Source organism: Cariama cristata, unplaced genomic scaffold, assembly GCF_000690535.1.
Source record: "Cariama cristata isolate BGI_N322 unplaced genomic scaffold, ASM69053v1 scaffold2186, whole genome shotgun sequence".
NCBI lineage: Eukaryota > Metazoa > Chordata > Aves > Cariamiformes > Cariamidae > Cariama > Cariama cristata.
The window spans coordinates 9,817-27,374 of record NW_009623645.1 but is presented as its reverse complement, the minus strand read 5'-3'; the positions used below and the strand labels follow the sequence as shown (position 1 = coordinate 27,374).

Here is a 17,558-nt window from a genome sequence, read left to right as displayed (position 1 = left end):
CTGTTCAGCCTGGAGAAGAGAAGGCTCCGGGGGATCTCATCGACGTGCACAAATACCTGCAGGGAGGGTGCCAAGAGGACAGAGCCAGTCTCTTCCCAGTGGTGACCAGTGCAGGACCACAGGCACTGGGCACAGACGGAAATGCAGGAGATTCCCTCAAAACACTTTTTCACTGTGAGGGTGACCGAGAACTGGCACAGGTTGTCCAGAGAGGTTGTGGAATCTCCATCCTTGGAGATAATCATAAGCTGTCTGGGCGTGATCCTGGGCAACCAGCTCTGGGTGGCCCTACTCAAGCAGTAGGGTTAGACCAGATGACCTCTGGAGGTCCCTTCCAACCTCAACCAGTCTGTGATTCTGTGATTTTTGACTCCCTGCTCTAAGCCATGGGTAGCTAGAGGCTAGAAGTCTAGTCACTCAAGAGCTGGTGGATCTGGTTAACGTGTCTCCAAGAGCTGTCCCCTGCAGTAGCACTAACCACATCTTAGCAACTTAGTTGAATTATTTGCTTCTTTCAGCTTTGTAGACTGGGCTCCTTCCAGGGCATAAGCAAAAGAAGGGAGAGAAGGTCCCCATTTTGTGACAGTGTCTGCTCACATTTGGATGGTTTGGCCAGAACTTAGAGGAACCAAAGAGCTCGTACAAGACTGAGAGAAATCTGTAGCAGAGGAGAGACTTGGGCAAAGTCTCTTATGCCGTACATCAGGCCCCTGGACTCTAAACCACCCTTGTCCTTCTGGAAATTCTTTAACGCGTAAACTTGATCCTCCCATCTGGATTGTTCCCACTGTTTATTCACTTCTTCCCTCTCCTCCTGCCAGAGGTCAATCTCTGTTCCCAAACTGCCAGGAAAGTTAATACCTGACACCGCACAGCCCAGATCTCCTGCACTCAAGCCCCAAAGTGCTTAATGGGGCTGGGGTTGAGGTGCAGGGGGGTGGGACTCTTCTCCCTCCTGCCTTGGCTGCGTTGTCGTTTCCACACCCACTGGATGGCATTTGCTGCTCTGGTCTTTCTGGGTGAGTTGAACCTTTAATAATTGTCAAAGGACTTAAGGGTCCGGCCAAGCTGGTCTGTGTGTAAACATCGAAGTGAGATGAGTGTTTAACCCAAAGTTTTCTTGGTCAGACAAGACCAATTTCTCATCTCAGAGGTGTCTGAGGGATGCCAAATTAATGTGTATAACCTGTGGTCCGAAGGCAGGGAGCTGTTAGCAGCTCAGGGTTGTGCTGTCCAAACTGAGCCATGGGTTTGCTGGCTTCCCCAAGCTTCCCCTTAGCATGGTCAGGATGCTGGTTGGTGTCTTGGCTGCTGACAGCAGTAATGACCCCTTGTCAAAGGTGTTATGAGGTCTTCCAGATCCCAGATCTGGAGTGATCTTGGCCTTCCCAACAAATGAACTTTAATTAGTGTTTTGAAGGATGAAGTCTACTTTATGCTTCTTCATGGAGAAGTATCTCGAAAGCTACCGTTGTTCAGTGCACACAGTGATTACTTTGTGGCAGAATCCTCCTTGTATTCCGTCTACTCAAATGTGGGTCCAAGACATGGGTGAAACCCTGCCTCAGTTCCCCCAGCTCCCGCAGAGATGTGGTGAGATCGGCTCCGTGCACTGTCAGCCGTGTTAGGGAAATTCATATGCAGACTTCCAGGAACTCAGCTAAAAGCCCACGTACTGGTGAGGATCTCAAGCAAATTAATCCAAATTAATTTGAAACTGGATTAGTTAAACTGCATTAACATCCCAAGTAGATGTTCTTAGCTGGAATTAAAGTGGCCTTCATTTGGTATTTGTTTGGTTTGGTTTTTAATTAATTTTGGAGTGGAATTAGGGCTTCTGAGTGACTGTACCACACCGGGAGTTCAGCATTGGTTTAACAAGGCTGTTTTAATTCATCCCTTGAGATGTGGCTGGGGTTTCCTGGTTGTCCCCTGCAGAGTGGACAGTCCTGCCCCAAACCATGGGAAGAAAGAGGATGGACAATTCCCTGTGTAAGGCTGGAGTACTAATGCTTGAGGAAAGTAAGATTTTCCTTGAGTTCAAAGGGTTGGAGGACTGAGTGCTCCAGCACACCCTAGAGATGCAGTGATAGCAAGGGCCCCAATCAACATTGTTCGCAGGGCTGAAGGGATTAAAAAGTCGTTAAGAGAGGAATTAATCAAGTCAGGTTGAGATGAGTATGGACACTGCATGGTGCTTGCCATGGTGGCAGATGTAGTCAGGGAGGGCACTGACATGCCGTGACACCGCATCCTTAGGGGTGGATGAACATGTGGTGGGAGACAGGGAGCAGCATGGCATTACCCCCACAGCTCTTCACAGAGCAGAGGAGGAGGTGGTCAGGAAAGTTGGTCAGCAAGCTTCTCCCTTCTTCATTTAAAGTCTCCCAAATTGAATTGTTATTGTATTTCTATCCTTCTCTGCCCCCAAACTCTGTTTCCAAGGATGTTATGTTCATTAATCTGCTATAAGTAGGATAAACCTCCTTTCAAATTTGTCCTAAGTAAATCCTCAGGTCCCTTGTGGTCCACAGGCACCTCCAAAGAGCATCTCTTGCAGGATGAAACATGCAGCCAGTTTCTCTGTGGGATGAAACCCAGCAGAGAAATTCAGAAACTCATCCAGATCCGAAGAAGAAATTGTGCCAAGGCAAAGAGAAGCGGGTAGCCCACCCAAGGGTGTCTGGATGGGAGACCAAAGGAAGGGCAAATATCTGAGTACTGCCAGCAGCTGCCAAGGAAGATGGATTTCAGGTCCCAGCAATGGCAAGGGTCTGAGAGGGACAGTTGGAGAAAGAGAGTTCTTTGGGCACTGGGGTTTTCTCCAGGTGCCACAATGCCAGGTCAGAGCTGTGTTTGCAGCAAGTACCGGGAATCTGACCAACCAGGTGGGCTTAAGTTGAGTTTGGATGGGACTTCACCATGCTCACTCCCACAGCTGGGTAAGGATGGCAGCTCCAAAGTGCCCAACTCCTCCTTTGCTCTTGTGTGATGCTGCTTTTGGGGGTCTTGTAGGACTTTATCCAGTGGCTTAGTGTGTTGTTTGGCAGTGAGGATCATGGGACACAGTCCTCCAGTGGACCTGACCATGGCTGTGGCCCCTGTCTTACTTAAGTTCACCCGAGGGCGGAGAAGAGAGGGCCAAGACATGAGACAGAGAAGTTCCTCAGATAAGGACAGAAAGGTGGCTTTGAGCCATTTGGCCATGTCTTGCTTTTGCCCTTACAAACCCTCATCTGTCCTCCAGTCAACAGAATGAAGCAAAGTGAACAGCCAAGACTGCTGGAAATCAGAAATGGTATTTAACATTACTAGCCACGACACAAAATACCCAGTTACAAATAATATCACTCTTCTATGAGAAGAAAGAAAACATTCCTGGCAGGGCTTGGTTCACGCAAACTGGACCTGTCCCCTCTGCAACGCCTTGTACTTCTCCAGAACCGCAACACACTCAAATAAACCCCGTCATGGTTTGTGGGATTATGAGAATGAATAAGCTACGGGATAGAGCCATCCCAAATCAAACCTCCTAGGGCTCAACTAATTCTCCAATAACTCACCTTAGTTATGCTGACTAAAAAACAGTAACGCCAGCAAGTCCCCAAGCACAACGGCAGAGGTTGGGACTCTACCAGTTGCTGTAGATAATAAGGTCCAGCTTGCACTAAGATGACCCCCAGGCTAGTAAGAAATGTCCTGTGCCACTTCACAAAGGGAGAGCAGTGCAGTGAAGACCACAGGGACCTTCTCCACACAGCAGGCACTTTTCAGGCTGCCCTGAATAAAACTGGTAAGATGGTGCCTGCTGGGGTTGCTTTGAATTACGACAGCACCCGAAGACAAAATTTGTCCCTCTAAGATCTTAATTTTAGCTTCCTGCTGCTAGATTTAACTCATAATCCAGGCTGTGTGATCTAAAGGTGAAACGTCTTCTCTAAGCCAAGCATCCAGCCCCAATTTATAGTCAGCAAGAAAGACGGTGACTTCTGTTTGAGGACTATGGTAGAGATGGATCTTGTCAAGCTTATGCTTTCCCCATTTCAGCCCCATCCTCACCTTCTGCACATCCATGGTGCTCCTCAGCTGAGGTTATCAAAGGACCTTGGCTGTATGAGGGGGGCTGGTGACAGTAGTCTTACAGTGGCAGGAGGGGATGGGGCTGGGGACCAGAAGCAGTGAAGATGTGCATTTGCTTGGCCGTGTGATGGAGAAATTTGTTTTTATTGAAATGCTGGGTGTACCCTTCATCATAAAGATGCGATGACAAATGATGGGGAAGGGACTGCGTGAATGCAGATAAGGATTTGGGCAGAGACCTGGCAGCAGCAGACAGATTATTGACTGCTTTTTGAACATAGCATAGGGAGAGCACTCCACAGTATCCAAAATCTTTCTGGAGGTAACATCAACCCACAGCAGGCATCACTGGCTATCTGTTCAAATATAGTCTGCCTCAAACAGATTTATTTTGCACCTTTTGGTATATTTTCCACAATTTTAAGATGCAGCTGAGCTCAACCATGTATTGCAGGCCTGTCATGAGGGCGTATAAAGAAGAAGGACTAGAATAGGGTTAAAATACAGGGGGATGAAGCAGAAATAACTTTCCTGGGCATTGCACTGGACCTCACCTTGAATTCTCACTGCTTTTTTTCTCATTCCCCTTTCAAAATCCTCCAAACTCATTCAGATCCTGCCTGACTCTATAAGTCTCAAACCCTAAATTAAAATACAGTCGGTTCAAGGGGAATAAACCAAGCAGCAAAGCGGTACTTGTGCAAGGGTGGTATCAGCAGAGGGTGCTCCTTGCACACACTCCAGAGGCACGGCTCGGAGCCTGCACACGCCTGCGTGCCAGATGCTCGCTGCAGCAAAGTGCAAATTCATGCTGCCCAGATCCCTGGAAAACAGATGCTCATCCCAACCTCTTTTTGCTTCCACGACAGCAAGTATGCCCAGGGATCCCTTAATGGCAGCATTTAAAGCCACTTCCTAAAATAAAATATCACGCGACTCTTCCTGCCTCCAAACATTGGTGCTTGGCCATGCTAAGTTTGTTGCTGGGATCTGGGAGGATTAGGAGCCACATTTAATCTTCCCAGAATGGCAATTCTCCAGGGCTGAACAAACTCAATCTACACACAAATACGGCCCAGGGTGCTGGGTGCCCACCCAGTCCATGTCCCCAAATCCCACTCCCCTTGTACCCCTGTTCTGATTGGAGCTTTGGGGAAGTGGGGCTATTCAGCCTGGAGAAGAGAAGGCTCCGGGCAGACCTTAGAGCAGCCTTCCCGTACCTAAAGGGGCTGACAAGAAAGGTGGGGAGGGACTTTTGACAAGGGCAGGGAGTGACAGGACAAGGGGCAATGGCTTTAAACTGGAAGAGGGAAGATTTAGATGAGATATAAGGAAGAAATTCTCCCCGGTGAGGGTGGTGAGGCAGTGGCAGAGGTTACCCAGAGAAGCTGTGCAGAGGTTGCCCAGAGAAGCTGTGGCTGCCCCATCCCTGGAAGTGTTCAAGGCCAGGTTGGATGGGGCTGTGAGCAACCTGGTCTGGTGGGAGGTGTCCCTGCCCAGGGCAGGGGGTTGGAACTGGGTGGGCTTTAAGGTCCCTTCCAACCCAAACCATTCTATGATTCTCTGGTTCTAAGTGAGACGTCCGTGGGAACATCCAGCTGTGAATGTTCAGACCAGAATCTCAGCTTAGTTCATCATGAAAGCAGTGTACAGGATGCTTAAAGCAATATTTACAGTGCTTAACTTCCACCCTGCTAGAAACCAATCAGCTCGTGCTTGGTGTCATGAAATGAAATGCCTTCCGTGCAAGGAAGCAAACACATTTGGGGTTTTTAGGTGGGAATAAAGCTGGCAGATGGGGGATATAACAGATGATAAAACCAGGAGTGGCATGGGTAGGTGGGATAGGATTTTCATGGGCTAACCAGGGAGTTACTAGTGAAATGAGTAGGGAGGTCTTCACACCATGTGGTTCACCTGGGGAGCTCCTTGCAGCGGGATGCTGGGGATGGCAAGGGTTTTTCCATGCTCTTGTGCTGACAAATGGTAGCAGGTGCATTCAGCAAGGGTTGCTAAATCCTACATTCTGGCTTAGAAAGTCCTTGAGCAATCAAAGTGTGGAAGACTGAGAAAAAGTTTTGGGGACATAGTATTATGTGATTGCTTAGTTATAATACTCTTTTTATTACATTTTTAGTTTCTGCTGTCCGTTTGTGGATTCCCCTCTGACTTCTCCCAGACCAGAGGGGAGAAAGGCTCCACCGAACCCACTCTGCCTTCACCCAGTAAGCTTCAACCAAACCCAGTATCTAAGCTCTCTCTACTGGTCTTACTGGTCCTCCTGCCAGGCCCTCTCTGCCTGGCAGTGGCACCCAGGGAGGGAAGGACAGATGGACAATGGGGTGTGGGGTGCAGGAGGGGGTTTCCATGTCCTTACAAAGGGACAGGAGAAGAGGTGATGCTGGGCTGAGCTGGCAGCTAAGTTTTAGCAAAGAGGTTGGTCCAACACTGCCCAAGCAGTGGCTTACGGCCACAAATAATTTACAGAATATATATTGCATATAATCATATACTGGCACATAAACACCTCATAGCGATTCTAGCATTTTCTAAGGCAACATTAAGAATAATTTATTAGGAACCCACTTGGTGTTTCTTACTAAACATCATAAAATATTACCTGTCCCTTAAGGTAAAACTCACCACAAGCTTTCCTGGGATGTGCTCCTATTCCTCCCCAGAAGATTATGATATAACTTTTGAGGGCCTTGCTTTGAAGCTTATCCAGAAGCCCTTAAACCACAACTTAAGCTGTAAGATTAGGCCTAAAATAACTCACTGCAGATCCTCAGCATCACTTTCTGCCGTGCCTTTGAGCAAAGAAACTCCATGGCAGTAGGACGCACACAAGGTAGACTTACTCTGATGGATGGTTTTGTAGAGAGGCAACTTGGAGATGCAGTTCACCCAGCTGAGACATGGAAAGTTTGGCTAGCATATGCCAGCTTCCAGTACAAAATTAAGTGGATTTATTTGAATTGTCCACAGCAGTGGAAAGGGAGGGTGATGGTCTGGTTCAACCCAGCACATCCATCTCTACCAGTTGCAGCTGGGTCCTGCTTGCACAGGGCTGTATGGCAGTAACCAGGCACGGTCGCAGACAACAATGTCCTTGGCTCCTTCACCTTCACCGACCCAAGAGGTTGAGGTGAAAATTGAAATGAGGGGAGGGGAAATCAGGGGAAATAAAAAAAGCTTTGATTTTCCTGTTGTAACTTTTGCTGTTGGAGTATCCTAAAGGTGGTGCCTTTACACTCGGATCTGGGTACATCCATGGAGTTGCTTTTCTGGACCAATGCAGTTTGCCTTGATATCGGGTGATGTTCCCACTCTAATGAAAAGGAGCAACGTTTGCTGAGACACACTGTCGGTGTAACAAGGTTGTGTCTTGGCAAAGCCCCCGTTTCACTTGCAGCACTAGCATCAATATTGTACTGAGTTGTGGTCTGCAAGAGGGGATGATGCGACATCAGAAAATACATTTTAGGCACCACCATTTTAGAGGCAGATGTGCCCATCTGAGTTGTTCTAACACAACTGTATGTAAGATCCAGTCAGAAATGGTAGGAGAGATCCAGACAGACCCTATCTTCTCGGTTTTTTGCCCAGCTTTGACTTCTGCCCTAAATTAATCTCCTTCTGCACCAATCTTTCAGTCTGCACTCCAGGACCTTGAAAATATCAGGTGTGTTTTATTGGGGATGTGGGTTTTTTTCTCTCTGATCAACTGAAGAGAGAAACTTCATGTTTTACTGTTGAAGTGCAGGGCTAGGATTCAAAAGAACTGGCTCTTATTTCTGGTTGAGGAGCAAACCTGATGGGTGGCCTTGGGCATGTCACCTTTGGTCCTCACTTTGCTCCAGCTCCTCCTAATCCTTATCCCAGGCCCTAATCTATGCAGGCTGAACTCTCAGGCTGGATTCTTGTTTTTTCTTTGGACTGATGACTCCTTTGGCTGTTTGGGCTCCCCACTGCATTTTACCTGGTCTGCAACACCCAGCTCCTGACTCCAGGCTATCTCTAACCAGCTGTGTGCATCCCATCTCAGTTCCCTCAACAGACAATGTTTCATTAAAAGAATTATCTCTCAAACTCCCATAGTTTGGTCTGTCCTTGAAACTCACTCCCTTGCATGGCCCGTGACTTCTGCTGCTGCATTGCTCGGATTTGTACCAGCTTGTGGTGGCTCTGGGGCAGGACTTCATGCTGGTCCATGCATTGATGCCATGCCAAGGGGTTACCAGACAAAGAGTAAGGGCAAAGCCCAGCCACGTGCATTAAAGTGAATGAGGAAATGTCACAGAAGTCCCTCGCAAGGGAACAGCAACTCTGTGAGACTGCCCAGTGCAGCTTTACCCATCCAGCCTCTGCCCCAGCAGAAGGGGATGCTAACCTTGCAGGGCACCAGGACCTCTTGGATTTTGGTGAAAACTTGGCCCTGTGTTCACTGGGTAAATGCTGAGCAACCTGAAGATCAATATAGACATGGAAAACAGGCAAAGGGAGATTTCCCCAAGTGCTGGTATGCAGCAAGGTTAAATGGGTGCATAAAAGGCAGATGATTAAAGGATGCGGTTGTGAAAATGGTGGTCTACATTTTTTCTGAGTCTTGCAGTAATCTGGGAGCTGGGAAGACAATCCTTCAACACTGACCACCCAGCACCCCAATCCACAACCACTGGCCCCAGACTGCCTCCAAACACCAAGAACAAAGTCAGTCCCCGAATCTCCTAAGAGCCGATGGGATCACTGGTACTTACCGTGATGGGGAAATAGTCCCTCATGTACCTCCAGACGATGCTGTTCCGGATGGCGTGGATCCGCCTCCCACCTTTCCTGGGTTTTTCCCTATCTATGAACCACCATGCAGCGTAGAGGGCACTGACCAGCCAAAAACGCGTGAAGAAGAGGGCGATGAAGGCAGCTGTGCAGCACTGTGCTGAGAGAGAAGCCAGCAGTGAGTCAGCAGTTGGGTTAGCTGGACTTTGGGAGAGCAATGATTCACTTGAAGGGATTCTGTTTGGTCCTGGGATGGAGCCCAAGCCTTCACTGGGCTTGCTGCTGAATTATTTCATCAATATGAAGGCACCTTTGATGCAGAGGTGGTTTCTTTCCTATCTGCCCCAGGAACCTGGAGAGGAGCCAAGCACCACCCTTGCAGCAACCACCTATTTCTCCAAAGGCCACCGTATCCCCCTCTTCCCACAAGATGGATGGACCTCACTGCATCCAGAGGGTCCTCGTGGATCAGATCTCTGTCTCTTTGCTGTCTGGTTTTTCTCTGGAGTCAGTCTGATCTCTGCAACGATAATGCCCATGTTTTACCCCAAAACTCCTGTTAATATCCCCTGATGACACCTGGAATTTTGCAATGGCAGTGAAGTGGGGACACTATGCCCTGTATGTACAGTCCCTGATAGCTTTGTCCTGAGCTATCGATTCCCCATTTTAATTGTGTCCCTGATTTTTTATTTTTTATCTTCCCATATATAAGATTTTACTCTTTATTGAGTTTTTTCTTATTGATTTTGGACCTTTTCCTCCACTTCTCCAGTTCACCCTCAACTCTAATCCTGGCCTCTAGAGGGTTTTCAGTCCTTTCAACTCAGTGTCATCACAGATTTTATAAGAATACTTTATTTCATTCCCTAAGACATTAATGACTTGGGACTTTCCCAAGTCATTAAAGACTTTTCTGAGCTGCTTCCAGTCAGTGCTCAGTTTTGCCCTCTACCTCCCACCTCCGTCATGCCCTGTGTTTTGGCATGGGATTAAGAGACGAAAAGTCTGTGTGCAAACAAGCGTCACTTGGTACACCCAATCCCACCCAAGCCCAACACTGGTTGTCTGCAGAGATTGGGAAGCTCTGATGGCCACCAAGCTGCCACCTGGTAAAGTAGACACCCTAAAAAGTGCCTGGGAAGAGCTGTGTCCTCTCCATCTGTCCCTCTGGAAGCCTTGGTGTTGTCTGGGAAGGGGAAGACTGAGCTAAAAAAATCAAACCAACACATTCATCCAAGCCCTTTGCTTTCCCCAGCTCATGAGTTACAGCATGTGTGGTGGGTTCTTCTCTGGGTCTTCATCACAGATCTGGTACCCAGGGCTGAAGGATATGAGGATGGGGATGCCCTGTTCAGCTTCAGCTGAAGGTTCTATCTATCAGCATAGATGCATCCATGCCCTCATCTTCTGAGACCTGGATTTTTATCTTTGGGGGTCACCTGGCACCTGCCCTCTCCAGTTCATCTCAGCTGAAGCCTATCAGAGAAGAGACATATGATGCTCTCATTTAAGACCTCCTTGTACCTCCTGTTTGCTTTTACTTGAGGTTGTAAATAAGTAGGTCTGGTTTGTAGTCTTTTTCTGGTGATAAGTCACCCTGACCCCAGAGCTTTGCATGTAAAAACAAATCCCTGCCCCTTTTTAAAACACTGGCATGATAATTCCTATGGGGGGAAAAAAAAAAAAAAGCCATAATCTAGCAGGATCCTAAATCTCCTTAAAGCTGAAATGGGATCTTATGCCCTCATATAGGTAGAGAAACTGTGGGCAGGTGCCTGGAGATAGGCATTAACACAGTGCATGGGGAAACACCGCAGCTCTCTGCAGAGCATCAGCTCTAACCTGCAGCGCATCCTCCACTGCTCGTACCTGGTGCTGCTCCTTTCAAACGAACACCACGGACGCAGTCTTTGTAACTCCTTAGAAAATAGCGTACAGCGTGAAAAGAAGCTCCAGGGTCCACTCGAAACATAAACGCTGCTTGGTTGCAATTTTACTGCACCTGGGAGCCAGCTAACCAGGTCTGCTGCAAAACTGTGCAATGCTTAATTCTCTTTTTATCATACCGTGCAAAGCTCAAAGTATATTCTGCAAAATGAAGCAGTTGTTCTGGTCCAGATCTATGCACTTATCATCCAAGCGAGGCTTTATCTTGCAATTATATAATTATTAATTTCTCCCCCGTTTCATCCGTTGGAGCTAGGTAAGGGCTAGAGGGAAGGACTGTGCACCAGGAACCAAGATCTATTTCTGTTCCTGCAAATCCCACATCTTCCCTAAATCCATGCTGGAGGGGAACACACACTCCTCTTCCTCTACGGGTCATCTCGCAGAGGCAGAGCAGCAAGGACAACCTAAAGCCACCTCCTTGTCCCTTCTGCTTCTTTTCTTCAGGCCAGGGCAGAAGGGATGGGTGGCAAACAGGAATATTTGCTTGTTGTGAGGCAGTTCCCCATAATCGTTGGTTTCTTCCCTTGAGGGGAATCCCAAGAAGAAAATGAGGAATGACAAGTTTCTTGCCTGTCCCTCCCTGGACTGGGGACCACTTCAGAGCTGCCCAGATGAGAGCCATATTTCCCTCAGCATCTGCTTTCCTACAAACGACTGTCATTTTCTGGGCTACCTGCCAGGCGAGCACTTTAAAGGATATCACGAACACGGCATTAGGCTCTTGGCCAGGGAATCTCAGTATATATCTCCTTCTTGGGGACAAACTCCAGCCTAGGTACAACCCACTGTGCCCACAGAGCGACCCACAAAGGGCTGTTGGGTCTTAGAAACGCTGCTGGAAGAGACGGCAGTCTGTGTCATGATGGGGATGGGGGAAACCTGCAAGACCCCGGTTGATTACAAACCCATCTTTGAACCCCATCAGTTCCCAGGGCTCTGCAGAGCCAAGCAAGCTCTCCAGCTTAGAATCATAGAATGGTGTGGGTTGGAAGGGATCTTAAAGACCATCTAGTTCCAACCCCCAGTTTGGTCAAGCTGTCGGTGGGAGCAAGCTCTCTGGTGAGGATGGGGACTGCCAACGCATCAGGCACACAAATGGCAATGAGATGTGACTGTAACATGGCTTCACCTCACCGCCTTTACAGTATTCTTTAAGGGAAAGGAGGGGAGAATTACCTTTAGTGGTCAGCCATGGCATCACCACAATATCTGCCCCCACAACCCCCTTGATTCCCAGCCTCAGGTTGCGATCTCTGAAGCCATGGTTGCACACTCAGGGGGAACAGGCAGGTGCAGGGGTGCGGTTGCAAGAAGATGTGATCCCCATCTCCTCCCTCTGCAGGTCTGGACTCTCGCAAGGTAGCCCAACTGCACATGCTAAATTGCTATAAAATGGCTTAAGCCGTTACACGGAGCCCTTTCAAGGCAAACATCACCATGGGCTGCAAGAGGAGGTCTAAGGGCATCATGCGTGTCTTTGCAATCACACCAGTTCAGTTATCTGACAACGGCCAGATAATCCCAGGCTGGGCTGAGATTAGCTGCTGCACTGTCTGCGCTGTCATGGAAAGTGAAGAGAGACCCCTTCAAACTAAGACCAAAACCAAAGGGCCCTTGACAACAAGGACAGCTCCGTACAGACCCTAAATCTTAGACTTTCCGCTCAGGTGAGATGCAGGGAGTTTTGTCCGTGGTGAAGTGTGGCTCTGGGTGAAGCAGTCGTAGGATGTTCCTGGACTGCAGGACCACCAAGATCTGCACCCAGCCTATCGACCAGGGGTCCTTCTGAAGCAAATCATCATAATCCAGGATCCAGCACCTCACATCTCCATGACTGTACAGGAGTCAGAAAAGAGAAGATGCATCCATGTGGATGTGATGGCTTGCTTGGATCCCCTCACAGGCCAACTGGGTTCCTGGACTTGGCTCCCTCAAAGAAGCTCAGAGCAAAAATGAAGTGTTTGGTGGTGGGTATCTTGTGCTAAGTAGTTTTATTGTGAGCTGCAAGTCCCTCCCTGGACGAAACACGGGTGCATCACAGACAGCACACATGCATATGCGACGGGCTCCAGGTGAGCCACGGGCTCCAAAGCACACAGAGGACTTTTCTGGCCAAGTCCAAACACAGACCATGACCCATCAAAGTGCTGCTGGGCCTAACATTGCTGCTAATCCAGCATTTGCTCATTCAGCCTGAAATAGGGAAAACAGCAGCCTATGGAAAGAGATTTTTGGCATCGCAGCAGCCTCAGAGTGAGTCAGGTTCATACTGCAGTTGTCAGGAGGGTTTGCAAGATGCACGTTGCTGAGGTCCCCAATGCCAGCCTGGAGTCCCTGACAGTGACAGCCTGCACCGATGCTGTACCCCTTGGCACAGCCGAGCCTCTGGACTATGCTCAGGTGTCAAGGGGGCCTACCTGACACTGGCACCTCATGCCCTTTGAGCCAACCCTGCTGATTGAAAAGGTTCAAAGGCTGGGTATCATATGCTGGATCTGCAGAGCCGGCATGCACAGGGCTCCTGCGCCTGCACTGCGTTTGTTCACATGGGTTCAGCCTTACGCTTAATGCTTCTGCATGGTGTGTCTGGATGGATGCCTATGCCCAAGTCCATGGAGACCAGGAATGAGAGAGGCAGCGGGAAGCGGTGCAGCAAGTTTGGGCACTAACTTGCTGATTTTGGTGCCCTGCAGAAGCCTGGCTCCACTGCGTAAGGAGGGGACACTGGTCGGTACTGGGATCCTGCAGTGGGGAGGCAATGGAATCCCCACTCCATGCTCAGCATCCCATCCTTGCACTCTCCTTCCAACAGCTGTCAGCATCAGAAACAAATGGCACCTTTTGTCTCCGTGCCCTTGCCAGGAGCATCCTCAAGAAAATCGGCAGCGTGGACAATGCCTGCCTGTTATGTGAGATGCTGCAGCAGAGCTCCCTGCCAGTACCCGGGGTCGAGCTGCTGCACTCATCCAGCACCCTGCGGAGAATGAATGAACCCCTTGCTCCTTGCTTGGCTTCTTGGGGGATGCGTTTGCACCACCATAGCAACAGCTGCCTGCAACCAGGGCTGCCGAGCGGCGGCTGCTGGGATCTCCGGCCAAAGGGCTGTGCAAATGTCTGGCGGCGGTCGATCGTGTGTTTTCGGGAGCCCTTTTCTGGTAACAGAAGCACAAGGCTGTCTCAGAGAGAAAGGAGCAGTCGGTGGCCACATCCTGCCCACCAAAGGTCTGATCTCTGTGCCCGAGGGCTATAACTGTGTGCGGCATGGGGTGGTTGGCAGCTCATGGGCTGAAATTAAGAGTATCCCTTAGCATCGAGTATTCGCAGTTGTTAAACTGGGAGCTTTTGGGTGGAAAGCTCCAGGCTCGAGGAAACTTTGTAAAATCAATCAAGCCAGCTGGAATTGCTCCATAAGGTTTGGTTATCACCTTTCTAATGCCTTTCTTATAGCATTTCTTAACTGCTTTTGGTTTCAGATTGTATCACACACACACAAAAAAAAAAAAAAAACAAAAAACCAAAAACCAACCAAAATCAAAGTAAAAGTGTTCCAGGGAAAGACAGCAATCTCTGGAAGGTCAGCCATGGAGGAGGTGTGGGTTTGGGTCTCATCCTTGGAGCAAGCTGCATTTCCCTGCAGGAGGCAGAGCCTGCATTTCGAGTAGCTCCACACTACCCCGTGACTGCAGAGGATTCCTCCCTCCTGACCATTTTCTGGCTTTCTGCTGGCTCCAGAAGTCATTTCCACCACTGAAAAAACAACTGCCAGCTTGCTGCCAATACCAAGAAGGGAAAAACCTAAAGTACAAGTCTTTTTTGCTGGAAAATGCTGATAAAACTCTGTAAGCCCCAGCTGCATCCGTGCTGGAAATAGGGATGTGATGTTGTATCCTTTGTTAACATTGTGGCCACGTTTCTACTACGTCCCATCCAGGCACCAGGGGAGGAAATCTGTGTGCAGGGGCAGAGAGGGAGCTACAAAGCACCCCAAAATGTCCCAGTCTGGCCAGCTGGGTCCAAGGTTGCCTGACTTTTGCCAGGTGTCCCCTCCCCACGTTAACAACAACCATGTCTCCTCCTGCGAGGTGGTCTCTGGTGCTCAGGGGAAGGTTGATCACAGCTGGGATCTCTTCTGCACTAGAACAGCCCCAGGGTTTATAACACAAGTACGGGATGGCACCAAGTGCCCTGCACTCTGCCGTGCCATAACCACGCTTTGCAGCAGCTGAGCCAGCTGTGCCACCACTGCCACAGCGGGATGTCCCCTCTGTCTGGAGAGGGATGTCCTCCGGCCTGTCCCAAGGGGCCACACTGGTTACACCTCTCCAAACCAACTCAGCAGAGCCCATTTGCTGACCCAGCCACTGAACAGCGTTGCCCGGTCATGTCCCGTGTCGCTAATTGTCTTCTCTTGCAATAAAGGGTAACTTCACCCATCCTGGCTACCAGCAATGGTCCCTGGTCTCTGCCATTGCCCAAATTGTGTCAAGGTGTAGTTTGGAAGAGTGGAACTTCGGATGGACCAAACCTATGCCAAGAAGCATGCAAACAGCTACACCATCTGGACCAGTATGGCCCAGTGCTCCAGTCCATCAGATGCTGGTGCAGAGGTGGCCATTCAGCCACAGGGCTGTCGCAGGGTTTGGATGGAGCCATCTCAGAAACTTCATGAGGCTCTGAAGCGTAGCCTAAACTTTCTTTGCAGGTATTGTTTTGGAGATGCTTGTGTGCCAGGATCATAGATACACAAAGATCTGCTGCCTCTGTGTTTTTGGACTAGTCAACAACTATCCTGCCATAATAATGCAGAAGCTTTACACAGATCCCATCTGAGATGAAGAATTGGCATGACAATGGGAAACTCTCGGATGTCACCTTCCAGTTTGGCTCCTGATGGGCTGTAAATCACCCCAGGCGGTCTGCACTCCCTGATAACCTGTCTCTGGGTCTCCCACGTCCTTATTTCCCAGAGCAGCCTATCCAAAACTGCATGTGTCTCATTTCCACCAGCACCTGATGCCCTCCACACAGCAGTGAGTTTGTGTCCCAGTTTGATAATCTGTCTCTTTCCCAACCTGCTTGGGTTTTCCTAGAAAAAATGCTCTTTTAGGGTGTGCAGGGGCATCTGTGTAAAGTGAAGTGTCTGTTCCCATGGTTGCAAAGCAGAGTCCCCCGTGCTCTTCCCTTCGTATCACCCCTCAAGCACGGGAATGTCATTTCTCACGACTAACGCTGAGCAGGGCAGCACCTTAGGTCAGGAAAATGCTAAAACTTAAAGAGCAGGAGAAGCTGAAATCTGACACGAGTTTAGCTGCTGCGTAAGACCCGTAGATGTTCCCATGCACAGGGACGCAGCCGTGCCCTTCCCTAGTGCCACCGTGCTCCGATCGGGTGGCGAGAAGAAACCAAAACAAAAAAAAGGACAAAAAAAAAAGAACTGTTTTAGTGAGGCAGAGCCTCTAACACTGCTCTTGGTACAGCAAGACAGAGACACGTGAGTGCAACGTCTGCTGCTAATCGCTCGTCCTAACATGGCCTGGGGTTCACTGCAGGCTCCCAGAAGATGCCCTTAATGCCATTTTCCTTCGGTCTCAGACCTTCCTTTGGGTTCGGGGAGAGGAGGGGTTGGGGCAAAAGCTGCTCTGGCTTCTCAGAGAAGGAAGAGGAGATGTCTCTTACCTAGACCTAGGAAGCTGAAGACCCATTGAACCACCGATGCTGTCTGAAGCCTTCTCTGCAATGGCACGGAGAGCGGAGCAAATTCAATCTTCATCTTGGGCTCTGCGTGCACGTCTCAGAAGGAGAAGGAAGCTCCACAAGTGGCGAATGCAAAGTGCAAAGTCGTCCGTCAATATTTACCCAGTTTTACAGTATAGGGGATTGTGCAACGTACAGTGGCGGCGGTGGCTGCCCGCAGCCGTCCTCCCGTACGGGGAGGAGAGGGACGCTGCCGGGAGGTGTCACCGACTTTGTGCCAACGTGACTCACCCCGTGGTCAGATGGTGTGGATTTCATGCTTTTACTACCCAAATCTGGGAAGTAAACTCCCTTCAGGACTCAATCCTGCCTTCAAGCATGCGTCTCTCTCAAATTTTGCAATATTTTGATGTTTGCAGAGAGGACGAGGCTTTATTTTCCCCATTCCCCTACAAGCCACGCTGTGCACAGCAGGAAGGGGCAAGCAGAAGGGACAAGCACGGGCAGGTCACTTGTATTTGCAAGTGATAAGGGTGTGGATGGGTTTTGGTCTCAGGTGAGGAGGTGGGCAAACACAAGGGGGTTTCAATGCTGAGCACGGGGGTACACGAGCAACCTCACGCCTCTGCCAGGACAGGGATGGATGGATGGATGGAGCAGATAAATGTCCATGTGCATCCTTGTTTTCCCCAAAACTGGTGTTCATTTACCCTGTGTGCAAGCCAATAACACACAGAGTTGAGGTATTAGCTATTTATTAGCACAGAAAGGGATGCTAAGGGGTCATCCCAGAAAGGTAGCACACAAAAGTAAGTCTATTTATACAATTCTATCCAGGCAGTATTTGCATAACGAATCTACATCACTACTTGGTTAATCTGGGATTGGCTTCACTCTCTCTTGTCTCGAATTAAAGGTACAGTGCATTTTAAACATGCTGCGCATATTCAGTGGGCAGGAGTCTTTACTTGGAGGCGGGTAGCTTTGGTACCAGAGGTGATAAAATCAAGGAGGAAGCCTTCACACCCTGACTTTTAGCTGATAGCCTAGAT

General features: G+C 49.2%; 1 protein-coding gene across 1 annotated transcript in view; it reads right to left on the bottom strand.

Moving 5' to 3' along the window:
- Window positions 1-16,582, bottom strand: part of MOGAT2 (monoacylglycerol O-acyltransferase 2) — a 23,803-nt gene extending 7,221 nt beyond the window's left edge. The window contains 2 exon segments of the mRNA XM_009702811.1: window positions 8,841-9,019; window positions 16,489-16,582. Coding sequence (XP_009701113.1) covers window positions 8,841-9,019; window positions 16,489-16,582 — 273 coding nt within the window.
- Between the last annotated feature and the right edge of the window lie 976 nt (window positions 16,583-17,558).